The sequence below is a fragment of the Talpa occidentalis genome, unplaced genomic scaffold (genome assembly GCF_014898055.3).
Source record: "Talpa occidentalis isolate TD23 unplaced genomic scaffold, MPIMG_talOcc4v2.1 talOcc4.8, whole genome shotgun sequence".
In the NCBI taxonomy this organism is placed as follows: Eukaryota; Metazoa; Chordata; class Mammalia; order Eulipotyphla; family Talpidae; genus Talpa; species Talpa occidentalis.
Window position 1 is genome coordinate 36,899,401 of NW_023605194.1, and position 25,697 is coordinate 36,925,097.

Genomic DNA, 25,697 nt, shown 5'->3' on the forward strand with positions numbered 1-25,697 from the left:
ACAGTCACTGGGCTCCTATGCCCACCTTTCATGGTGGGGTGATTGCTCCCTTCACTACTCTAGAAACAGTCCCTGTCCAACAGCACTGGCCCCTCCTGAGCCAGAATCTTCATGGAAGAGAAGCATGGACGGAGGATGCTCTGCTCCCACGTGGCCACGCGGCGCTGCCTGATGGCCGGCTGACTCTGCCCTAAGTGGCCAGCTCTCACTGTCCTCGGTACTTAGCTTCTTGCCAAGCACCCAGCTGTTCCCTAGGCCCCCCGCTCAGAAACTGCAGGATTCTCATGCTCAGCCTGGGGTCTGCCTCCTGCACCAGCGCTGTTCAGCACATAGCAGCTCCCATAGCAGCCAGTGGGAGCTTGTCAACATCTGTGTATGTGGAGCCTGGCGCCCCACTTGTGAGTCGTGAACCTCAGAAGCAGAACCTGAAAGAAGTAGTGGGGGGAGGCCAGGGAATGGGAAGGTTGTCAGCCTCTGGGCATGGGGTGGGACAGGGTTCTCTAGGGCCCCAGAATGGCTCTGCAGGCTCACACCCATCTGGCTTCTCTCCTTCATTCCCAGGTGTCCCGACACTGCCAGATCTGCTCCCTCCTGCCCGCCTTCCTCATTAACAACAGCAAAATTAGGTTTCCTTATTAAGAAGGAAGGACCTTGGAAAATGCAATCGTTTCAGGAAGCAGCTGGGGCGGCTATGGCTGACTGGGAAAGCAGTGCTCCCAGATGTGGGAGGCCCTTCTTTGGAGAACGGGAAGACTCGAGCGAGCGTCAAGTCCCGAAGAGACCACCAGCTCCAGAGGCACTTGGCGGTCCTGGGAGGAGACTCCACCTGCCATGGGGTTTAGATCAGCCCTGGAACCATTAGAGGAGTTCCCCATTAGCTGTTTTACATTTAGGGGTTTGCTACAAGATCTCTAGGGCTAAGAAGGTTGGAAAATCCTCTCATTTAGAGAGCGGGTCCATGGTGAACCCAGAAGACAGGGGATCCCCTCTTCCAGGACCACCAGAGTCTCTTGAAATGGGACCTGCTCCTCCCGCACCCCCCCCCTCCCAACTCTGTTCAGGAGAGGATAAAGGACTCTCAGGGTAGAATGTTTGCTCAGTTTGCTGGTCACAAACAGAAGCCCCTGACACAGAAGTTTCCTGATCTCCCCAGGCTCTTTCCCATTCACCCTTTTTGGCCCGGTGCTGTGATTCTTACGACACTCCCCACCTCCAAAACACACACACACCATGTTCCAGAGTCTGAGACACCACAGGGTGGGTGGGTGGGGGCATCATCACTGCTAGTCTCACTAACCAAGTGAAAAAACTAAGGTTTCCAAGATTCTTTAGGGCTTGTTGGATACTTTAAGTCTTTAGATAGACGCTGTGTGAAGCGGGGAGAAGGATCATGTTAGCTCAGATATTGATTATGGTGACTCCTTTCTTTAGTAGGAGAAACTTGGGGTGGATGCAAGTACATCGACAGGTTTGTTTGGACAGGTGCATCAGTGAGGCTGTGATGTGTGGGAGATGTCGATGCAACAAGCAGTATAATGAGGCTGGCTCCCAGGACAAGGGCTAAGTAAATGCTTTGTAAGCTGTGAAGTACCAAACTCTCTCAAGAGCTCCATGAGGTGGTATTGTTAGCTCTGTTTTACAGATGAGGAAACTGAGGATGAATAACAGCTCAAGGTTACAAAGCTTGTTCTTAAGGAGCCAGGATGCAATCCCAGGCAGCCAGGTCACAAAGTCTGGGCTCTTACCATGAGAGGACTTCTATTTTACCCATCAAGGGTTAAGGCCTTAACTTCCACCCACCTTAGAGAGCTGTCAGGCCCTAGGTGAGGGCAGGAAGGTAATGGTCCCTTGGTTTGGCCAATACTGGCTACTCCTGTTGTTCTGGTTTAAAAGCTAAAAGAAAACAACTAGCTAAGTTGACCAAGAGGGGCCTGGTACTAGTATAAGTGTTGCCCTGCAGCACAGGGAGTGTCGGCTTGTCACTAAATTCCCAGAGCCCCAGTGTTCAGAAGGGTCATTGGTTCCAATAGTCTCCTTTCACGACAAGGAAGCTGAGGCCCAGAGAGGGAAGGGCCTTGCTGAAGGTCACACATCACAGTGTGGCAGTGGGCTACAGTGCCTCATGTGCACCCCTAGCTTCCCTTGGCCATGCCTGAAGATTCCCCAGAACAGTCCTGTGAGGTGGGGTCTGACTGACAGTGATGGGGAGGGTGGGCTCAGCTGAGTGGTCAGCTGTGTTCTGAAGAGGCCTCTCCTACCCCAGTGGTCATGGCACCCAGGGAAGGTCCTGTGGGGTGGGAAGACCCCTCCTCACACAGGCCTGTGGAAGGTGGCCAGGGCACTGCTGCCCTCTGCTGGCTGCCTGGGCCCATTCAGCCCAACCCAGTCTGCCAGGGCTCCAAGGCCCAGACCATGGGTCTCAGGGAGGGGAACTACAGATTAGTGAGTCCAGCCCCTCATGTCACAGAGAGGGAAACTGAAACCCAGAGATGAGAGAGGGGGTTTGCTCAAGACCATGTGGCCAATTAACACTAGTGCCATAAAGGTCGAGTGTGGCCCTGAAATTCCTTGAGCCTCCTGGGCAAGAGGCAGGACAGGCTGTCTGGGAGATGCTAGAGAAGGGGTGTCTGCTCCCAGTGAGAGGGAGGGGACAGCTGAACCTAACAGTCCTTTCTGATTCTGGCATCCTCTGAGGCAGTCAGGGAAGCTGGAGGCATGCTGGGCCTGTGCTCCAGTCCTGTTCCATGCTATAATGTGCATCAGGTTCCTCTCTGTTAAGGTGTCGGGATGTCCCCCATTTCCAGGGGTGAGGATAATGGAGTCTGACAGTTCCATGGGGCCTGGCTCTGTCTCCAGGGCTATACTCATGGTATAGGGGCTCTCCTCAAGTCCCTCGGGGCTTGGCCCTCATTCCCACCTGGTGTCATACTCAATACCAGGCTAGGCAGCAGGTGCTGCTGCTCTTTGAAGTCGGACCTGAGAATGGGTTCTGGTTCTGCCACTTACTAGCTCTTTTATCTCACTCAAGTGACTTCATCTCTTTGGGCCTCAGTTTCCTCAACTGTGAAATGGGTATAAAATGTCCTTCTTGCAACAAGACGGGTAGACAACTCAGTGGATGCTGCATGCGACCTGCCAGCCCTGGCTTCCATGGGGCATGCTTTGAGGGGACACCTCACTGGAGAGATGGGGAGGATGTTGCTAGTTGGCTCCCTGGTTTCTGTTTTCCTTTTCCACCTCCTCTCCCACCTGTCTTTCCTCTCCTGTGCCCCAGTCACCTGAGTCTCTTCTATCCCCTGAGCTTTCCAGCATGCTCCCCTTCCGGGGAGCAAGAAGGAGCATGTTCAGAGAGGACTTATTTCGACAGACCCCCAGAGAGGCAGCTGAGCCCTGCTGCTAAGGGAGGGGGTCAGTGGAATGAGCTGCTGGGGAGAACCCGGTCCTGAGGGGAAGAGGTAGCCCAGGACTGATGCCCCAAACTGCCCCCACACTGCATCCTGGGGTCAGAGGGTGTGAAGGGGAGGGGGGACGGCCAGTGGGCTCTTTGTCCCAGGGCTCAGAGCCTCTCACTTGAATTGTGCTGAGCTGCTTAGAAGCAGTATTAGCAAAAGAAGAAAAAAAAGGTGTCCATTTAATGCCTAAGACTGAGTGGTTTTTAATTTATATTGTTTGAATAAGTGGGATCCAGAGGAATTTGCTGCCAGAGTCACCTGGGGGATTGTGGCAACCTGGAGTGCTCAGTGCCACCTGCACAGGGAGGGGTGCATGCATGTGTGTGTGTGGGGCGTGTGTGTATGACAACCTCCCCCTGCTTAGGCCCCTTGGGAATCTCTGATCACCCTATTCCATTCTCCCATGGGGCAGGGCTGGGGCTGAGGATGCCCAGGGGGAGGGGAGGATTGGTAGCAGGGTTGGGGTGCTTAGAGGATCAGCAGGACCAGCCTGGGACTGTAGCAAGTTGCTCCCCCTATCTCACTTGTTTGTAAAATGGGGTGATGATCCATTCCCTGCCCATCTCTTCATTTATACCCCTCTCCCTCTCCTTTGCTCTGGTTCTCTGAGTCTTCTTGCTATTTCATGAACAAATCAGGCCTTCAGGTCTTTGCACTAGTAGGTTCTGCTTCCTGGAGCACCCTTCTCTCTCAAACTCCATGGCTGACTCCTTCTTGTCTTCTACCTGGAGGTCTCTTCCTGACTCCACAGCCTCCAGGGTGTCTGTCCTCATTTAGTGTCACTTTCCTCCTCTGGAAGGTAAGCTCCTGGAGAGGGGGCTGGTGTGCTCACGGCACTTCCTCTGATGACCAGCGCAGGGCTTGGCCCACAATGGGAGTTATGTTTGTTGAATGAATAGGCGAATGACAGAGCTGGGGCTGTGCCAGTCACTGGCCATCTCATGCCCATCATCCAGCAGGGCCAGGTTCAGGGTGGGATGGTGGCGTGCTGAGAGGTTGTGACCCTGAGCTGTGTGGGATCCCTACCCTCTCTTTCATTATGGCTGGGTGAGAGTGAGGGGGCTGGTAACATCTGTTCCTGCCCACGGGGCTTAGCGTGAACCAGGATCCCTACAAAGAGGATTAAGGGAGCTAGAGGAAAGAGAGGAGAGCTCAGGGGCTGACGGATAAGGAGAGCTAGGAGGTTCAGGCGGCCACCTGATTTGGGCTGGTGACCTCAGGGAAGCCAGATGGTGTTGGTTTCTTGCAAATGGAGGAGTCCTGGGAGGGTCTTGGCTGCCTCTCTGCCCGGTATCCCCAGCGGCCACGAGCATCCTCTCCAAGGCAGACGGGCCCGGGTTTCTCCCAGGTCCACTTCTAACTGGTTGGGTGACCTTGTGAAATCAGTTGCAAGTCTCCATTTGGGAAATATGGTAGGACCAGGCTCATGCAGAGGGAGTGATGACTCAGTGAGCCGGCACAAACAATAGGCCAAGTTCAGTGTCACGGAAGATGCACTGTGCATTGGTGGTCCACGTTATTGCCACTATTTCTTTTGTTCCAGATCAGGGCCATGGAGCTTCCCTCCTGTTTGGAACTTCTCAGGAAATATGGTTTCCTTGGACTTTACTCACTGCTCCCTTCTAGCCAGGCCTCCATCTTGGCCTCTTCTCTCCAAGCTGGGGGATGGCCAGGCTCCCCTGCAATCTGTTTCCCCACAATCCCTTCAAAGTCGACTCAGCGTCCACTAGGAGCTGCCCTTGCTGGCCACTGAGGCCTCTGACACTTATGGACACAGGTCACATGGCTGGGAATGCGTGTAAGCTTTGAGCTTTCCACATGGCTATTGGCCCACAAACTTATAAGCTTAGAAATCATGCTGAAAGCCCTGAGCTGGGCCTCTGATAAGCTCATATCTTAGATCCCTACCACAGAGTTAATTTGACTTTGCGGGGTTCTCTTGTACATCTGGAACTTCGCACATGTTGTTCCAAGTGCTAAGAGAGCTCTCGCTATCCTCTGTCAATTGGCAAACTCCTACAGATGCATAAGTGGCCTCTCTTAGCTTTTCATGACCCACCCAGCTTCCCAGGCAGTGAATACTTCCCTTCTTTGTGCTGTCTTCATCTTGTACATGATTTTCTCAGTCATCTCTGTCCACAAAGAGGAAATTGGGTTTGGCAAAGTCTTATTCATCTTTGGTTTCCCAGAACTTAGCGAGGGGATCGTACATGATAAATGAGAGATCAGTCAATGTTTATTTGGATAGATGGATGGATGGAATAGGAACTCAATAAATGTTTAGCTGAATGGATAGATGGATGGGTGACTATAAAAAGAGTTCAGTAGATGTTTGCCCAAATGAATGAATGAATGATTAGATAAAAGGACGGCAGAAAACCCTTCGAGTCTTTTTGCTTTGTTTGTAATGGAACATTACCTCCATTTTACTTAAAACTCCCTCAAAGTTGGCCCTATGTTTTTCTCACCAAATGTGGAGCACTCACATAATCCCTGGGGGTTTAGGTCTTCCCTCAGGTTCCCTGACGGAGTATGCGTGTTTGGGGGTATAGGCAGAAGGGTGCTTCTCTCTGGCACCAGTGTCTTCCTATCTCTCCTGTCCCTTTATCTGCAGGTTCTCCAACACCTGGACAGACAAACTAATCCCAGCTGTCTCCCCAGGGCACGAGTGCAGGTGGGAGCGGGTACAAACTCACCGTCAAACAGCCCATCAGGCTCTGCTCGAAGGGCCGCTGGAAGGCTCTCGGGTCTCCACACCAGTCCAGCAGCTCCGTGGCAGCATTGTGGAAGTTGGCAGGGTTCTGTAAGTGCTGTGGGAAAGGAAGTGGAGGTCTGTGAGGCACTGGGAACAAGGCAAGCATGGGGAGGAGGTGGGGGTTTGGAGCAGGGGAGACCCAGGTCTCACTAGGGAGGAGACTCGCAGAAAGGGGCAGATCAGAGTAACAAGCTTTCTCAAATCCTTCTTATTCTCCTTCCTTTACATGCCCACTCCACCTCATCCCCTGGCAGAATGGGAAGCAGCCCCACATCAAAGATAGGAAAACCAAGGCCTGGCCATGGGCAATGGAAGTAGATATGAAAGTGTTTTCTGGATGCTGGCAGTAGCGGGAGGTGAGCCCTCCTGGACTCTGCAGGGTGGTATGTGGCTCCCACACTTGAAGCTGCTCTCCCTGGTCCAGGGCAGGCTGGCCCTGGAAACCCCTCCTTGATGAGCTCCCTCTGCGGATCTGGCATCAGAGCCAGCTGTCCCATAGCCAGATAGTGTATGTGTGGGGTGTGGGGACCAGCCTGTAGGTTTGGTGGAGGGTGGACTGAAGCACGCTGTGTGCTGTTATTGCCCCACTATGGTCTGGTGTATGCAGCTTTACAAACCCAGTTCCCCAAACCCAGTGCAGTCTGGCTTGGATCAGGGGACTGCTGGCATTGTTGAGTGGTCCTGACCCGAGCTAAGGCCCCTCCCAGTCAAGGGTCTGAGTCAACAGAGATTGAATGCTGGGGCCACGGTCACTAGATTCTGCTGCAGACAGAGGTCACAAGGCTGGTGAATGGCCGTGGTGGCTTCCAGGGTTACCTCTGTGATCTTTTTTTTTAAGATTTATTTATACAAGAACTGGGGTACAGGCCAGATGCGAGGGAGGGTGAGAGGATTCACGAGAGACAGAGTAGGGAACAGAACAGGCAACAGAACAGGCAGATTGACTGAAATACACTCCTGAGGGGAGCAGTGGGTGCGACAGGAGAGGTCTCTGCTGCGCCAAGTGGGATTCTCGCCAGCCGGCCGGGATTGAACCCACGCTGCAGGGGCTGAGGACAGCTTCACAGTGTGGCACTCAACTGCCTGCGCCCCCAGGGAGGCCCCACCCCTGTGATCTTGAATGCTTGTCCATGGCTCCCAGGTCATGCTGAGTTAGGCCCTGAGTCCAGGAGAAGAATGATCCTCTCAGCATCACAGAGCAGGCGAGGAGCAGAGCTGGGACCCCCATGTTAGGTGTGATCACCTGGGGGTCCTCCCACAGGACCCCTAGAGGGTGTCTACTGGGGTCATTGTCAGCCAGCTGAAAAGGGGGAGGTGGGAGCTTCTCAGGCCCTTGTGGCCTGTGTGCCGGGAGGAACAGGAATGGCGGCTGCCCAAGACAGCAACTCTAGCCTGCAGAGCGTCAGCCTTGGAGCCAGGGCAGGGAGAGGCCTTGGATGCTGCTAGGTCCTGGAATTGGGAGAGGAATGGAACATGCTATGGGAGCCCACTTGGGGCAGGGGCCCAGGGGTCACACTCTGTTGTCACCTCCTCCTGGTCATTGACTTAGCCACCCCCATTTCCCTCCCCTTTCTGAGCCTCAGTTGGCCCATCTGTAAAACGGGGGTGGCAGGTCACAGTTCCAGGTTCGGAGATGAGAATTTTTTTTTCTTTTACTTAGGGTTTCATGACTGTTACATGGTGGTTTGTGTAAGGTAAGATTTAAAAATGGATGGAAGAAAGTGAAGCAAGTTGGAATCTCCTCCCTCTGTGGGGGAAAAAGGCAGAGGGAGTGAGGATGGAAAGAGGAAAGGCTGCAGCCGCCCAACCTCTGTCGCAGGGCAGGGCGAGGATGACATAAGAGGCTGCTGGCAAGGCACCTGGTGCGTGGGCTACCCCCACATGGGGCTGCCCTTAGCCGGGAATAGGTCTCCCAAAGGCTCCCCGGAAGCGCAGCTGCACTCAGCTGCTCTCAGCTGCTCTCAGCACTGTCTCTGCGCAGAGCTCTTTCTGCAAAGGCAGAGCTCCTTGCATCTGATTTGTAGAAGATGGGGAGCTTCCACATATAGAAACGTGCCCTTTGAGAGGGCAGCAGTGTGTCCTCACTCACCTCTGCTCCCCTACCCTCTCTTTAAAATGTGCCCCTTCAGAGGTCATGGGCAACATCGGAATCCATGTGGAAGACCATGCAAATTGGCTCATTCCCTGCCCAGCAGCCTCGCTCGGCTAACCAAGTTATTCCGTTTATTTACGTGATGTCACACCCAATTATTGGGGCACAGCCACCATGGGCTGCTCTCAGATCTGCCTGCCCTCAGAACCCCTCATGTCTGGCACCTGCTTTTGGGGTGCTGGGTCAGTTTCAGGGGGCCCAATTTTGTTCTGGCTTTTAGCCTTCCATATCTTCCCTGTCTGTCCCTGGCTTCTCTACCCTCGCCCCAGCCAGCTTGGCCTTCAGCTTGAGCTCTTGGTGGCCACTTGTGGGTGCAACTCATTGGCAGAAGGATCAGGCATTTCATGTGATGGCCTCAGCCCAGCAGCTCTGCGACCTTGGCCACGCCCTCTCCCTCTGTGCTTTTGTTCCCTGTTTGATTATGGCTGGAGTGACAGACTGAGTGACGGTGAACTGTGCCAGGCGGATTTGGAAACCCATCTCTGTCACTGAGTCATGCTGCCCTGGGTACTTTCTGAGCTTCAGATCCTTGACAATTGCAGGATTGCTGCACAGTGTGAAAGCAACACACATAACAATGCCCCTGTTACAGCGTAAGTGCGGTAAGGCTGCTACTCCCTGGGATGCCAGGCCTCTGTGTGGTGCCTTATTTCTCTTCTGAACGCCTTGGGGGTAGAAATAGCTCCCTGTTCACCCCTGGAATGTGAGAACATGCTAGGCTGCCCCCCCCCACCCGCCAAAAGTGGTTGTTGAGCAGTTAACTGTCTGAAGGTTAGCTTTTGATGATCTGGGGGCAGGATCACAGATTTGCTTCAGAGGCCAAGGTCTGCCTGGTTGTGGCTGTTACTAACACTAATACCAGAAAGTATGCCTATGTCCACAGAAGACCTGGGCTATATGCAAAGGCTACCAAGTCTGGTGGGGCAGGAATAGAACACGAATACCCAGACCAGGGATCACTACCCAGGTGCTGAATTTATCTTATAAATCCATCTGTGAACCAAATGGTCCAGCCCTTCACCCATCCATTCACCAAAAATTACTCAATTTATCCACTCATCCACCCCCAAAATGAATCAGTCCATCCATCCATCCATCCATCCATCCACCCACCCACCCACCTGCCCACCCACCATTCATCCATTCACTACTTTATACTGCACACATTTACCCATCCATCCACCTGCTTACCTATCCAGAATTTATCCTGGTACCCACTCATCCATTCATCCATCTATCTATCATCTAGAGCTACCCACCCATGCACCCACTTAACTACCCATCTATATGCCATTCTATCCATCTATCTATCTATCTATCTATCTATCTATCTATCTATCTATCTATCTATCTATCTATTGATCGATCGATCAATCAACCGATCTTCTGCCCCAAGGAATTTAGTCTGTGGGAGACCTGATAGATGCGCCACAGGAACATAGGAAGGGTGAGTAGCTAAGTGCCCAGGAAATACCAGGGTTCAGAGATGAGGGGTGCAGATGTCGAGAAGCGCACCTGGGCCTTGGGGAGGCTGCCTGGCAGGAATTAGCATGGGACAGCAGGTGCGTGTGACCTTAGTGTGGGACACCTTGGAGAGGGAGCACTGGCTTTCCCTGTACCCCAGCACTCAAAGGGGGAAGGGAAGCCAAGCCAGAGGCCTAGAGGGAAGATGGACAGCAAGGTCTTGGGTGGGGGTGGAGGGGTGAAGGTGAATAACAGCAATGGATAGAACCAGGATCTATTGGCTTTATCCATTAGATAGAATGGGAGAGGGAAGGCTATACCAGAGAGGTGAGGTAGGACAGAGAGTCTGAGGCTGTGAGGCCCCACCAGTCAGAGGTAGGTACAGCCAACACATCCGTCATCCTCAGAGCACGCAGACCTTTCTTTTCTGATTAGGATACAGGACGTCTGAGAATCAACAGTCTCAGCCAGCCGTGGCTGCCCTCTGGGGCAGCTGTGGAGCAGACAGACGTCAGTGCTGAGCTGTGTCTGACTGGAGGTGGGGAGGAGGGGTATGATGGATGCAGGGAGCTCTGCATGGCCCGGGAGGCATCTGGCCAGCTCACACGCACAAATGCGCCACTGTCTGGCCCCGTGCAAAGCTCTCCGCAAGCGTGTGTACACATGTGTGTGCATGTGCGGGGCAGGCTGGGGGAGGGCACACTGGCTGATCCCTGGCCTCCAGCTGCTCTGGCACTCACTGCCTGGGGGGCATTACGATGCTCCTTCTATAGCTCCAGAGAGGTGAAGCACAGCTTAACCCAGGCCAGGTAGCAAGTAGGGGGTGGGACAGGACTCAGGTTCGATGACAGGTAAATTTGAACCCTATGTGCCATGTTTTGAAGGCTGCTCCCCAATAGGCCTCTCTGCCCATGTTGGGCCCTGGGAGGTCCAAGGCTTCCATGGCACCCCGATTCCTGGTGATGCAGAGCCATCAGTAGGGGAGAAAAGCCAAGTTGTGGGCAGGCCTTGGGAGGAGTTGTGTGCTCGGCACATAGAGGGGATGAGACACAGTGGGGAGCGACTGTAGTGTAGGGAGGGTGCTGACAGCTGATCCCTTTTGGGTGGGAGAAACTGGGTCAAAGGCAGAGCTGGGAGAGAGCCCTGCAGAGCCCTGAGGAGGAGGAGGGAAGGGCAGGGGAGGAGGGAGCTCATCGTCTGGTTTCTATTCTGTGACCGTGAGCAGAGGCGTAATTGGCGTTTGGGAGAGCTGTTCGGGCTGAGTTCAATCTGTAACAAGTCTTCTTCAATTTCCTCTCCTCAGGCTGCACTTGGGCTCCCGAGATTGCTCTGCTTGATGCTAATGAGAAGACACACGTCCCTCACTCCTGAGCTCTAGCCTCAGTGCCGCTGGCCTGGTGCTCAGGGGGGACAGGCCTGTTGGGGTGGGGCTGAGCTCCGTGTCCATCAGGGCCTGAGGTCAGCAGCCTTTACTGCTTACCTGAGCTTCCTGCCAGGCCCATGCAAGCCAGCTATCCTCTCCCTGTCTCTGAGGACAACAGCTCCCACTCCCACTGGTGACCACCTGCCTAGTGCCAGGGCCAGCTAGAAATGTCACCCACGGTCTCACAGCATCCTAGGAGGTAGGATTTACTGGCCCTATCTGACATTGGGGACACAGAAATGCAGCGACAGTCCTAAGATGGCACCGTGGGCACACAGAGGACTGGGAATTCAGGCCGGTCAGTCTGATGCTAAAGCCCCTGCTCTCCCATTATAGCTGCCCCATCCTGAAGTTAATCAACACTTTGCCTGGGCTCAACCCATTCTCTTTAAGTGGGGGCCAGTGGGCCCCCTCCTCCAAACAACTGAGATGGGGAACTGGCACGTGACTCACCTCCTGAGCTTGCAGAGATCACTGGCGGGAGGGAAATTCACTACCTCAGCAAAGGGGCCCTCCTGGCATCTGTGAGTCTGGGCTGCATGACTTTAGAAGACTCCCTCCCCTTCTCTGTGCCTCAGTTTCCTTTTTTTGTACCTTTCCCAGGCCTTTTCCTTTCTCTTTCTTCATAGAGAGCTGGAGCAGAGGGACAGGTAGCTTAGGCATGGGGAGGGGCTGGGAGAGAGAGACCTGTGTTGGGCACTTCACTGCATCCCCAAGACAGCCCAGAGCACATAGCAGAGCCCAGAGAGCATAACACTGGTTCCAAGTTACATTAGCTGGCAAAGAGACAGATGGAGCTGGCATTTGACCCCAGGCGTGTGTGATCCCAGGGCTAAGCTGGTCTCTGTCAGCAATGTTCTCAAGAGGTGGGTTACTGCCCCAGGCAGCTGGTCCACACCCACATCACCTCCTCCAGGGACCCCCATGCCCAGCTGCACTGCAGCTGGCACCCCCACTGCTCTGCCCTTGGTAGCTGCAGGCGGGGAGGAAGTGAGCCCAGGCCACACACGCACCTGTTTGATGCACTGCAGTCGGTCATTGGTCTGCTGGATGTGCCTGTCCATAGAATTCATTCTGGCCGTTGAGCTGGGTTCTACCCGAGAGCCATGAACGTTGTCCAGCCTGTGGAGAAAGGAGAGAGGGTGTCACTGGGGTTAAACCAGCCTCACAGCCACCCTCTGGCTCCAAGACCAACTTCCTGGCCCCAGAGGCTTCCAGGTGGTTCCATCCTTTGTGAGCTGCAGAGGCCTCTGTCTAAGGCCACCCTTCTGTAAATGGGGCTCTGAGGGAGCCCCTTTTGGGCGAAGGACAGGAGGTACTCCTGGGTATTTTCCATGTAAGCATGGGTATGAGCATTTCTGCGCGCATGCGTGTGTGTATGTGTGTATGTTAGGTGGTACTTATGTTAGGTGATTCTCAGTTCAGGCACAAGCCTACCTGGACTCTACATGTGTGCACACACGTGTGCATGCATGTGTACAAGTGTATGCATGTGGATGGGATCATCCCACATCGCAATCTTGCCCTGCCTGTGGGTCTAAGTGCAGCGAGCAGGTCATGGGTGCCACATCCCCCAGAGCCCCCATGTGTCAGAGTTTTTCATGTTTTACAAACCACTCACAATTCTATTTTCTCCCTTCCCCTCCTGGGAAAGAAGGATCGCAGAATGAGCACCATTTGCATTTTCCAGGTAGGGAAACTGAGGCTCAGGGAGCAGAAGAGAGTTACCGCCAGCCTATGGCCAAGTGGTCAGGGAACATGAACATCCCGGTCATCAGTCTCACCCTTCCTGTAGGGGGTGGGCTCTGGAACATTGACATGAGTGTGAATTCCTTCCAGGTAGAGAAGCTACATAGAGATGGTGTCCCCAGCTGCAGAAAGCCCCTGAAGTCTCCAGTCCTCCCCAAGGAGTCCATGACAGCAAAGTCAGAGATGGTGCTAGAGAGACAGAGACCGAGAGAGGGGGCAGAAGGGTCTGCCCAAGTCCACCTACTGCTCAGGGACCAAAGTAGAAGTTTGTCCACAACCCAATGGGCATTTCAGGCTGCAGACACATGGTTTAGACACGGTGCCGATCTGAGGCCTGTGGGCCTGGCCTTGACCACCATCCTACGACCCTTGCCTCTGGTCACGTCACCAAAAGCCCTGCTTACTGGCATTTTCCATATTCTGGGCCCTGCATTCCCTCCCATATCCTCATGCCCACTCTCTAAGACGAGTATGTACTCCATTTTATGGATGGTGTCCAGAGATCTGCCACATCCCCACAGCTGATGGGACTTTGGACTATGTGCGCCTGACTGTCTGCCCCCATCCCTGTATCTGCCTCTGGAGAGAACCCTTTGTTGAGGGAACCCAGAGCAGCCTGGCCCCAGCATTGGGAAGAAAGCCCTGCTCCTCCTCTAAAGAGCTTGCAAGGGACTTTTCTACACAGTTCCTTGTAAGCACTTCTCATCATTCCCTTTGTGTCTGAAAAAGCAACTCGTCTGTGTGGTTCAAGAATCAAAAAGTCCCCAAGAGTATCTAGTGAAGTGCTCTCCTGTGCCCACCTCTAGGAGCCCTTCCTGTGACAAGCCGTGTCATCAAGATCCTCTTTCCAAGGGTCTTGGCTTAGAGAAGCAAGGTGAACTGTCCTCCACCCTTTTCCTGAAAAGTACATGATAGCATTCCATACATACTACCTAGCCCTCCCAGAAATATGTCAAAGCTGATTACGCATCAAGGCATAAAGAGCCTTTTATTTTTGACTGGCTGCACAGTATTCCAAGGTATGGCTGAATCATTCATCCAACTAACAAGTGAGTGTCTACCCTGCCAGGCAGTGTGCTTAGTCTCCAGGCCCTAGACCAGGCCCTTCTGCTGAGGGCTCACACTCCAACCTGAGTGATAAAGCCTGAAGCTCTTACCAAATTTTATTATTGCAAACAGTGTTTGTACTGTTACACTGCAGTCACCTTTCACGGTGGCTGCCTCATACACGTGCGAATTAATCTAGAGAACATACTCTTTCAAGTGGAGGTGCTGGATCATTTGCATCTATGATAAATGCTCTCTGGGTTTACTTTATCTTGGAACTCTCTTACAAAAAGGTAAAAAAGAGGGAAGAGTCCTATTTAATTTTTCCACCTTCCCCTGCCAACCACCCCTCCATTCACTTCACCTATCACACCTGCACCCAGATATCCAACTTCATCATTTGGATGAAGCCCAAATGCCGGTCTGTCCATCTGCCCTTCCAAACTTCAAGAATGCTTCCAACTCACCCAGTAAATACCTTTCAATATTTATACTGTGCTGGGTCCCATGCTAGATTTATGGGGCGTGCAGAGATGGAAATGAAATAACTTTTTGTGTTCAAGGAATTCCTGGTCCAAGCCTATATTCACTGCAGGTCACCAATTACGTGACTATCTGTTGAGTTCCTGCTGTAAGGGAGGCACTGGTCCAGTATGAGGCACACACAGACAGTTACTGTGGCCCCACTTTGCAGATGAGGAAACTAAGGCTTATAAGTTTAGGTTACAGTAGCAGCTGGCTTCAGAATCCTGGCTTTCTCTTTACAACCAAAACTTTTTTTTTTTAAAGATTTATTTTTATTTATTTATTTATTTATGTATTTATGTATTTATGTATTTATTTATTTATTTATTTATTTATTTATTTATTTATTTATTTATTTATACAAGCACTGGGTACAGTCAGAAGCGCGGGAGGGTGAGAGAATTTACCAGAGCCAGAGCAGGGAGCAGAACAGGCAGATTGACGAAGCACACTGCTGAGGGGAGCAGCGGGCGGCAGGAGAGGTCTGCGCGCCATGTGGGACCCTCCTCCGGTGGCTGGGGAGCAGCCGGGGATCGAACCAGCGCTGCAGAGGCTGCGGGCAGCTTCGCAACCCAGTGCTCAACCGCTGCGCCACTGGGGAGGCCCACAACCAAAACTTTTGTACCGGTACTGGGGAAGGGACAGGGGTCTCCTCTGGAGGCTGCAGTGTCGCAGATTGTATAGAGGAGAGGGGAGAAGAAAGTGGAGGTTTCACAGGGCAAATTTCTCCTCTTGAGTTTACTTGACAGTGCCTTAGCCAGCATTCATAACAGCCCCCCCCCCCCGGGGTCAGGGGCAAGCCATGACCTGGGAAGCACCAGAGTGGAAGTGAGCCAGTGCACCCTTGGTGAGGCTACCTTGGTTCCTGAAGCCAGACTCCAGCTGAGCCCAAGGGACTGTGGTGGTCTTCTAGGATCCCAGGAGGTTGGGAAGCGCCCCCATTAAAGGGTACAGTTTCCACAGCCAGGTAAGGGCAGGGATGCCAAACAGGATAGACTTGTTCAACAAAGCTTTGCATCAGGTTAGGAAAAGGCTGACAGAAGTACAAAGAAACCCCAGGTCTGTGCTGGTCTCAATCTCCCTGTCCACAGGCTGTAGTCAAGGACAAAGAGCCTGCAGTGACCCATGTGGCCAGCAGGGAGCACTGTTGCCGAACCTAAGCGCCTAGAGAAGGCTTGGGAGGCTCTGTCCTCAGAGCCCTTCTTCATGGAGCATCTGAGTCTCCCCATCAAGAAGGTGTTGTGAGCTGGCTTCTCCTGTTTTCTAGCCTTGGTTTTCCCATTTATTCAGCATGATGGGGTGAGGGTGGTGAGGGAAATTAGGAGGCTTCCTAAGGCTCTAAGCAGAAACTTTTCTCAGGTTGGGGCTGGCATTTTTCCTAGCGCCAGAGACTTATTGGGACCATGGTAAATGGTTGTTGAATGACTAACAAATCACTTCTGGAGCCTAGAGGTCCTTAGCCACCCAGAGAAGCCCCAAGCAGGCAACCACTTGGGGTCCAGAGGCTGTTGTTCTCTGTTGAGCCCCATTGGGGAGAGGGACACAGGTCTCACCTCAGGTAGTAAACAGAAAGAGGGGAAGATAGAACTTTCTCCATGCTGGCTCACAGGCAATCCTGTCTGGACACCAGTGGCTGAACTGAATTGGCTTCTGGATCCAGAGTCTCAGAGTATAATTGTCCAAAAGTGCTTTGGGGTCTCCTGCCTCCCTAACAATTCAACTGGCTTTACTATAGGAAGCCTGAGGCCCAGAAGCAGCTTGTCCCAGGCCACACAGCACATCTGGGCTGGGTCCAAATCCCAGGAGACTTTTCTCCCAGACCAGGGCTCATGTTCTTGGAATCAAGAAATGAACGGCTGGACCCGGGACACCAGTGAAATCCAGAGGGTGGGTGGGCGGCTCGCAGGAAAGACATCCTAGATCAGAGGGCCTACTGTGTGTGTCTTAATCTATAAAAGAAAAAAAACTTCTGCCTGATTAAGGGGCACTCAGAGGTGAGATGACATCTGTAAATTGCCAAAGTCAATGGTAAATCAGGACTGGATGGGGCTGGTGGCTCCCTCCTACGGAAGAAGGAGGAATGCAGGCATGGAGAAAGGAGGAATAGGCCAAGGGAAATGTGAGAGAGGTAGCTGGTTGAGGGGTGGTCTGTGGTCTTTCATTTATCCTGCTATATGCAGGTACCAGGCCAGGCCCTAGGCAGTCCTAAAAGCTCAGAGTGGTGTGGTGACTTGCCTGGGGTCACAAAGCCAGGAAGGCGTTGGGCTGAGATTCAAACCCACTGCCTTTCTAACCCTTAATGTGTTCTTTTTAGTTCTCTAAGACCGAAGGCTACAAATGGGTCTGAGATGGGCCAGAGATGTTCCTCTGGCTCCACTCAACCTGTTTAAACCCATCCACTTGCTCCAAGTGCCACTGGGCTGCCTGCACGCTGGCACAGAGTGGAGGGGAACACTCAGCAGCCAGCAGAGGTCGCCCTCCACCATGGCACCATTGCTCAGCTTGGCCACTGCCTGGCTTCTTGAAGCCTGGGCTCCTTTAAGCCTTTACAAGTTGCTACAAATCCTCTGTGGCTGTAACTCCAGTGCGCAGCCCCCACTGCTGTACTGGCTCCCTCCCAACTGGCCATAGCTGTCAGCCTGGTCCCGGGTGCACCGCTAGCCTCAGTCTTTTCTGCCCTTGACTGGGGACAGCTCTGTGGTGTGCCCCAGTCCCTCTCCTGCCTGAGCAGCCAGAGCCCGAAGGAAAAATAAAGCTAGTCAGCTTATGAGACCCTGCTTTCCTGACCTCCTGCTGTGTGTACAGGGCAAGAAGCTTGGCCTATCCTGGTCAGCCTCAGTTTCCTCATCTGTAAAATTCTTGAAGACTAGCTATATCCCTTCAAACTCCAACATCTTGCGACTTCTGTGTAGGAGCTCCGGCTGTTTGAAAAACTCCACCTTGATGAGTATAGAATGTTTGGCTTTAAAATCGCAAAGCCTGTCCCGAGGCAGGCCTATGGGGAGTCTGCAGGCCCAGGAAACTCTGGAGGAGAGGCTGTTCCAGCAGAGCCTAAGTCGGCAGACGCTCTTTCAGCTACACAGTTTGCCTTGCTCCTTATGCTCAGTTTGGCTTAAGGACACATCTGTAAGCTTCCTGATGGTGACATCTGGGCTGGCCTGTTCTTCCCAATTCCCAGGTGAGCTCTTGAAGGGCCAAGCTTCTGTCTGACACTTCTCGCCACCTAGCAAAGCACCAGCCCAGTCTACACTCAGCAGTGCTGAGCACAGAAGACACACACAAGAAACATTAGCTTCCCCTACGCACATAGGCTGCTCAGAGAGGAGGATCCTGACTGCAGCTCGGTGCCTGGGCGCCCCTGGCCCTGTGTCCTCATGTTGCAGGATGGGAGGGAGGAGCAGAGAAGAAAACAGACACGGGGGAAGACAGAAGCCAGGAGGGACTGAAGCTCTCTGGCTGTTCTAAGTAAGTGGGTCCTCCTCGGGCCCCCTAGAAACATTTCTCCTGGTCTGAAAGGTTGGGGAAGGCACTCTGCCCTCAGCAGGCTCCTCTCTAGATATAGGAGGTAGGGTGCTCCTTTGATGCCTCATGGAAATGTGCAGCTCGAAGCTCCCAAGGGTGGCGGGCCAACAGCAGTTTTACTGACATCCATGGACTTTATTTTTCACCTTTGAATCCAAGTTAGTTAACTGGAACAATTAACACACATACTAATAAGGGGACAGGCATTTACATATGTGTGTGCACACTCACATACATGTGTAGCCACTTGCACATATAAAGGAAGGTCCATGCACACACTTGAGTACTGGCACAGATGCACTGGAGCACACACATCTCATGACAGCTTGCACAGGCAAGTGGCGGAGTCCCCAGGGGAGCTGTGTGAGCAGTGGTGTGCAGAAATGATTCAATCACCATGCACATCTGCAGCTCAGGTCCCCCGGGGCGAGTGGTGCTGGAGGCGGGGGTGGGGAGCCTGTACCTACATCCTGCAGAGAAAGGCTGTGTTCCAAGACATCGCCAGGGCCAAAGAGCTTGGGACCTGCCTGCTGCTCAGCCTGATGGAACGCCCCAGGTGTGGGGACCCATCCTAGCCAGCCCTTTCCCAGCCTTCAGGTTCCCAGCGGGAACATGTCATGGGCCCTGGGTTCAGCTTTGACCTGCCAGCCTTGCATGTGTCAGAGTCAGCTGGGTTCTCCTCAACCTGGCTTCTACCTCTCACCACCCCTGCTCCAAGTATGTCTCCCACAAGGGCTGACCCCACCTCTTGGATCTGAAGATCATGCTTCCAGGTCTTGGTTTCTGCTGCCCCTAGAACGCCTGGTCCCCTTCATCCCTCAAGGCCAACTGTCACCCCCTTTGTCGGTTTCCCCAGCAGAGCTGTTCACTTCTACTTCTATGCCCCCAGCGTCTCTATCATCGCCCCACCTTCTACCCCAGTCTGAGGTACTAGACCAGTGGTGTGTCTTTGCATTTATCTCCCCCGTCAGCTGGGAGGCCGTCTAGCTATGGATTCCCAGAGCCCAGTTCAGGGCCTGGTACCCAGCAAATGCTCAGCAGTGTTTGCTAGATGGGAGGATGGCCACTGTTGGGTATACACATGGCCTAGAGTGCAAAAGCTGAAAACCCAGTGGCCCAACACTACTGAGAGAAATCTCAGGACTGGGGGTGACATTGGTTACCCAGACCTGGGTTTCCAAAGAGCATAGTGTGCACCACTGGTAGAACAAGATGATTTTAGGTGATCCATGGACATGTTTTACATTTTCATAATGGAGTATTTCAATGAGATTATCACTGGTGGGGTTCATATTATTACTTTATGAGTAATAAATAGGTTAAATTAGGGAGCAGTGGCAGACCTAGGTGGATTAAAGAAACATTTAAACATGGTGTAGATGCATGAGGTTAACACAGCACTAATGGAGTTTGACACCCTTCTCATCTTAAAGGCGAAGGAGCAGAAGCTCAGAAAGGTGCACAAGGTGCTTGTGGTCACACAGCATGTGACTCACTCTCAAGCCTCAGAAGCCTGCATCAGGCATGCTGTCCGGTGGCAGAAGAAGAGGGTGGTAGAGTAATGAAGGCAGCTGGAAGAGGCTGGCTTTATGTCCTACCTCGGGGAAGTCAGGGAAGAGGGCAGAGGGAGGCAAGGAGTACCCCAGTGGCTGCCCAGGCATAGCTCCTCCCACTCCTGGTTGAGCAGCTTGGATCCTTGACCCAGTGGGCCCCTGGGCCAGCTTGAGGCCTTGCACAGGGTGAGCTATTGGGAGGGTGGGCCCTGACAGCCCACCCTTCCTGGCTGCGAGATTGTGGAGGCTACTTTATCTCCCTGAGCCTCATCTGTCCAACAGGAAGGAGCATCCTCTCCCTGCCCCACTGAGCTAAGGAACTGAGTAAGTCAAGTCACCTAGGGGTGACTGAAAAGGGAAATTCTGATTTTGACAACAGCTCTTTTAAATCAAGTTCCTCCTTCCTCAGCTCAGGGAGTGTCTATGCCTAGGGATGACAAAGCCACACACCTCCTGGCTACAGAGGTCAGAGGCTTTGGCTTGGCACTCAAGGCTCCTGGAAAGATGGACCCACTTCTCTTCATGTGGACCCCGTGTCCCAGCACCCACCCTACTCTACAGAGAATCCCTTGCCAATGGTGGTTAATGGGGCAACATAATGTACCCTTGGTGTTTCAAAGTGGGGGCTTCCTGAGGGTTATACTCATATAGCTATAACTGACCACCTGTTCTGGGTCACAAAAGTTAATCCAGAGGAGAAAAACTTACTTGAAAGAACATGTGCTGAAATTCCCCTGACAAAGTGCCGGTCCCTGTCCTGACCCTTGCCCTACTGGGAATCTAAATTGCATTTGGGTGTGCCTCATCCCTCTGGGGCTTATGACGCCTTAGCAGGCCCAGGCCATGCACCTGATGCCAAACTCCTGCCACCCCCTGGCCACACTCCAATCTCTGGCCTCACAGTGAACTTCCTCCGACAGCTATTTTCCCCAAAAGGCAAAGGAGCCCTGGATAAGGTCGTTGGGTTTTTCTCATCCCCAAAGCTATGCTCCTGCCCTGCCTTTTGTTTCCTTAGAGTGGAGAGAGAAACTAAACGACTACTGAACCTATATGTGCCTAACACTAGCTTTTCTATTTATATCACCTCACTAAAGCCTCCAAATTCTTCTCGATGTTCCAGTGACTATTACAGATGAAAAAGCTGAGACTCAGAGATGTCCAAGGGCTTGCTCAAAGTGACACCACTGAGAAGTGGCTATGGCAGGATTTGAATTCCAGTCAAATGACAAGATCATGTTTTCCTAAATCACACTCCCATGGAAAAGTGGCAGGCCTTCCTCAGCCAGACTGCCTTTCCTGGCACCCATTGCACTGCACATGAAGAAGGTGACTATCATGGCTGTGCTGAGGAGGGTGCTGAGATCGAGAGTCACAGTCATGCCTGATGTTGTCCAGGGTGGGGCCCAGGTCAGCCCAGGACAGCAAAGCTCATACTGTGGTCCTGACCTAGCTGTGCCTCAAGACACTCACCTACAATTCCTTAGGCTCAGATGCCATGAAGGGGGGAAAGGAAGAGTAGAAACAGTTTCCCAAGGGGTCTTGGAGGACACGGGGTGGGACAAGGCTAGACATGGAGCCAGTACCCCCTGACTACTGGATGGTAGCCTCTGGAATGCTGTAAATGCCCTGCAGATATTCTTATAGCTCTGGTTTTAGGGAAAAAGCGGTGTTTTCCACTATCTTCTCTTTATCCCGAATACTTAAAGTTTCAAAAATACCCACCTGGTATTCTGCAGGAGCTCTAAACAGGGGCAGGATCAACAGACACCCCAGATAGAACCAGGTGGATTTTAGGGACCATCTAACACTGGGATGGTAGGGTGTGGTATGCAGGGTGTCTCCCCCACCTCCTGCACCGTGGCAGGCATGGCTAATCAACCACCACACTCTTGCCACTGAGTCAGACATGCCCAGTCAATCCTGTCCAGCCATTCTTAACAAGCTGGTACCTGTACATGAGAAGGAAACTTCTGGGAGGCTCCATCTTTGAAAGGATGGTGAACAGAGATCCAGAGAGGGCCAGGCTTAGCCTGAGTTTACCAGTCAGTTAGGCATGAGCAGAGATCCTCATGCAGACTTCCCTATTCCTGCATTTTATGACCTTTCTGCTAAACTGTGAGTCAGAGTCAGTGTCTTCTCAAGCGGAGAGCCCATGAACAGACACCTCAGATGAGCCAGCCATGCTTCAGAATATTACATCACAGTCTCACAGCAACTTGCAGGCAAGTATTATCCCAGTTTGCAGATGAGAAAATTGAGGTTCCAAGGGAATGGGAGAGTTCTACCCAGTCACATAGGGAAATGTATCTGATCCAGAATAGTGGCTTTTTTCCTGGTCCTATGCTTTTATTTTTACTAACTATATATGTCTTTTCTTTAGTTACTTGCTATGAACTATCAGAATATTTTTTAATTTTTGGAGAAAAAAATTAGGACACATAGGAATCAAAAAGCAGACATTTGAGCTAAAAAGCTGTAGATAAAAAAAGAGAAATCGTAGTTCTCATAAACTTAGATCTGGAAGAGGACTCTGCGCAGGCCTATCCTAACATTTACAGATGAGGAAACTGAAGTTCAGGACAGAAGTGCAGTGGGACAGACTCTTGAAATTCCCATTTTGGGTCACAGAGAAGGCCAGGGACCACATCCAGGCCTCAGGAGCCCCAGCAGCCTTGACCTGGCCCTCTCTGATTCTAAACACCTCCATGTCTGCCCAGATGATATCCTTGAGGCTCACATAGGCCAGACCTGCCCTGGGGAGTGATCAGTAGCCTTGAGATGGGTGGGGTAGGATATGGTGACTGTGACAGGCAGTGCCAAGGCTGATGGGAGCAGGGACTCTGTCCCCTGGGGAGAAGCTGTGCATCTCTGCAGGAGTCCTGAGAGATCACTGGCTTCTTCATGTGGAGGTTCTCAGCATCCCAGTTGGGCTGAGGCTGGTGAACTGACCAACCCACCCTCCAGAAGGGCTGTGGTGCAGGGAGCAAATCTGGGTCTGGCACCCATCAGTCTTTGGATGTAACACTAACTGGGGACTGGGCCACCTCCAGTCCAGGCCAGGAGTGGGAGCCTCATCCCTGGGACCCCCCAGGGACAAGCTGGGCACCCCATAGGCAAAACAAAAACACACTTCCTCAAGGTCTGCTGAGGGACAAAAATTCACGAGAGCTAGGTGCACCAAAGCTGTGTACCACAGATGCTCTAACAGCTCACAGCACTCTACAGTTTACAAGGCACTGGTGTCATAACCTCATGTGGCCCTTGTGTCTACTTATCTTACATGGGCAGTGCCACTTAGTGCCACTAGGCTGCCTGGATTCAAACCCTGGCTCTGTCACTTACTAGCTTCTGTGACCGGGGACAAGATGCTCCCCCCATGTGCCTGGGCTCCCTGACTGCAAAGGAAGCAAAAATAATCACTGTAGCCACTTCATAGGCTGTGGTGCTGTTAAGTGAGTTAGTGAATAGGAAGCACTTAGCACAGCCCGAGCACATGAGCTTCGGCTCTAGACGGCCCAGGTGGCCTTATCATCTCCATCACAGACAGGAGGAAACACGGGCCTGAGAGGAGCCGGTGCTTGCTGGGGGAGGTGGTTAAACGCCATTACTCTAGACACTAACGACCCCCCGCCTTATTTTAAACTTATTTTTAAAACATGTAATTTTAACCTTAGGTGGAAATTCAATTTATACAACGAAAGGGGCAGAGCTCTGGATGGAGAGTGGGGGCGGGGCTGCCTGCTTCATTCACCTTCACCCAGGTGCCTGGGAAGCCCCAAGGGTGCCGTGCAGGGACTCGGAGAATATGGGTGGTCGAGGCAGGGGCGCTGTGGCTACCTGACAGAGTGACAGCTTGAGGAGCTAAAGGGATCTGTCCTAGTGGCAAAGGCGAGTTGTGGAAAGTTCCAGAAGGAAGGAGGGATAAGGGTGGAGGTTGAAGACATGTGAGGTGAATGCTGCTGCTTCAGGGCAGTGGTGGTATGTCCTGGTTAAGTCTGTTCAGGTGTCACTATGGAGGCAGTGAGACTTGAGAGGAACCCCTGCCATTTAGGGCCAAAGGGGGACCGTGGCGGGGCACCCCAGAAGAGGATGCCCACCCATTTCAGGAATCCAGTCTTGGACACTCTCCCCAAATGAAGGATTCTCTGGTCAGATGAGCTGGGGAAAAGTTGCATTTTTCATACTCCTCTGGGAACCTGGCTTTTCCTGGTCTCAAAGCACTTTTTTTCATAAACTATGCTTTAAAACCCCATGAAACTAGTCTTCCCAGGATCTGGCTTTGAGAAATATCAACCTAAGGAGAGTACCTACATAACGGAGAGGATGGACAGCAGGGACAAAGAAAGGAAGGCAGACAGGACTGACGAGGGGTGACAGTCGGGCAGGGACCAGATGCTGAAGTGTCTCTGGGAAGAGAAGGCACAGGTGCCAGCGCCAGACCCCAAGCTGGGGTCCTGGATTCTGAATCCAACACCGGGACCAGCTCCACGAAGCCACTGCCAGCTAGAAATACCAACCAGCCAGAGCCTGCCTGGAGGCCCCCCATCTCCCCATTCCCAGCAAGCTGGCTCAGGTCAGGAGAGGAGCCCAGACCACTTCCTGGAAGGGCAAAGGTCAGAGCTGGAAGGTCACACTGCTTCTTCAGAGGCTGAGAGACGAGGTTATCTGGGGAGACTGATACTTCCCCTACCCCACAAGCTAGGCGCTCTAAGGGAGGGCTGCCATGGCCTCAGAAACTGCGGGCTCTGGTCAGGGGTGACTGGGACAGTAGAGTCCTCTCCCTGAGGCTGTGGTGGCTCCCAACAGCTATCTGAGAATCTCTGTCTGTAACTATGAATAATAATGAAAATGATACAGGTATCAGTCATTATCTCCTGTGTTCGGCAGTGAATTTGGCATTTTACGTGAATTATCTTTATAACGATACAGCCAAAGGGAGCGTGATCAGCACTGTCTATAGATGGCAAAACTAAGATTGAAAACGATCATGGAACTTCCCCAAGATAAGAAAATGGCAAAGCTGAGATCTGAACCTCACGCTATCAGACGTGAAAGCCCAGGATCCATCCCCCAGTCCAAGCTACCTCCACACATTCCAGGGCTGAGGACCCCCTTCAGTTCTGTCACTCACCAGGCACTGCTCTGTTCTGTGCCTGCTGTGCCCAGCCCAGGGTTGGACACAGGGACAAGAGTCATCTGTGCCCAGGACCACCCGGTCTAGGGTGTGTGTGGGGAGGGGGCAGGGGTCCCCAAGCCTTCCAGCACACATGCAGTGCTGTGGGCACATAGCTGATCTCTCTAGGCTGGTTACTCAGTCCCTGAAGGATGGGCTGGTTGAGAATCATGCAGCACCTCCTGCACCTCCAAACCTCTAAAGATAGGAGCGGGTGGTGATTCGCTCTGCACTAGGCCTCACCTTATTCTCACACTGACCCGGCAAGGGGCCCATCACTGCTCAAGCTTTACAGATGAAGAAACCGAGGCTCGGAGAGGTGATGTAACCTAGGCAAGGCCACACACGGGAGCAGTGGGGCTGCTGGGGTTGAAACCCTGGTGGGACTTACTTCAAAGGCGTTGGCCTAAGCTCCACTGGTAGCTCCCACTTGACCTGGTACAGGGTCAGACAGTGTGCAGGGGAAGGAGTCTCCCATGCCACCCTGTGACTGTGGCACTCAGCCCCTTGACTCTCTTGCCTTAGTGAAATGAGGACTGGGGAAGGTGGTTCCTAAGGCATCTTCTAGCTTTAGCGCTCTAGCAGGAGGACGTGAGAAGAAAGGATTAAGCCAAAAAAAGTAACATAGCATCCCTGACCTGTAGAAGCCTAAAGTCCAGGTGAAGGTGATAAGCCCCCTGCCAGCACTGCCTACTATAGGGTTGGGAGTTGGGTTAGACTATGGAAGGTGCGGGGCCGGGCTGGGGGCATCTCTATAAGCTTTCAGGAGCAAGAGGGTTGGGGACGGACCTCGAGGGCTAGGACAGTGTGGCTAGGCAGATGGCCAGATGTGGGGGTGGGCTGGGCTGGGGCAAGGAAGACCTATCTTATTTTGGAAATAAA

The 25,697-nt window shown here is 52.7% G+C and overlaps 1 protein-coding gene across 5 annotated transcripts in view; it reads right to left on the reverse strand.

Annotated features, from left to right (window-relative positions):
* Nucleotides 1-25,697, reverse strand: part of ZMIZ1 (zinc finger MIZ-type containing 1) — a 227,217-nt gene that overhangs the window by 94,871 nt on the left and 106,649 nt on the right. For all 5 annotated transcript variants that reach the window (XM_037496163.1, XM_037496161.1, XM_037496164.1 and 2 more), the window contains 2 exons: nt 12,260-12,368; nt 6,149-6,262 (listed from right to left, as the gene is read on the reverse strand). In XM_037496163.1, coding sequence (XP_037352060.1) covers nt 6,149-6,262; nt 12,260-12,319 — 174 coding nt within the window. In that variant the 5' untranslated portion in view covers nt 12,320-12,368. The remainder of the gene's footprint in view (nt 1-6,148; nt 6,263-12,259; nt 12,369-25,697) is intronic.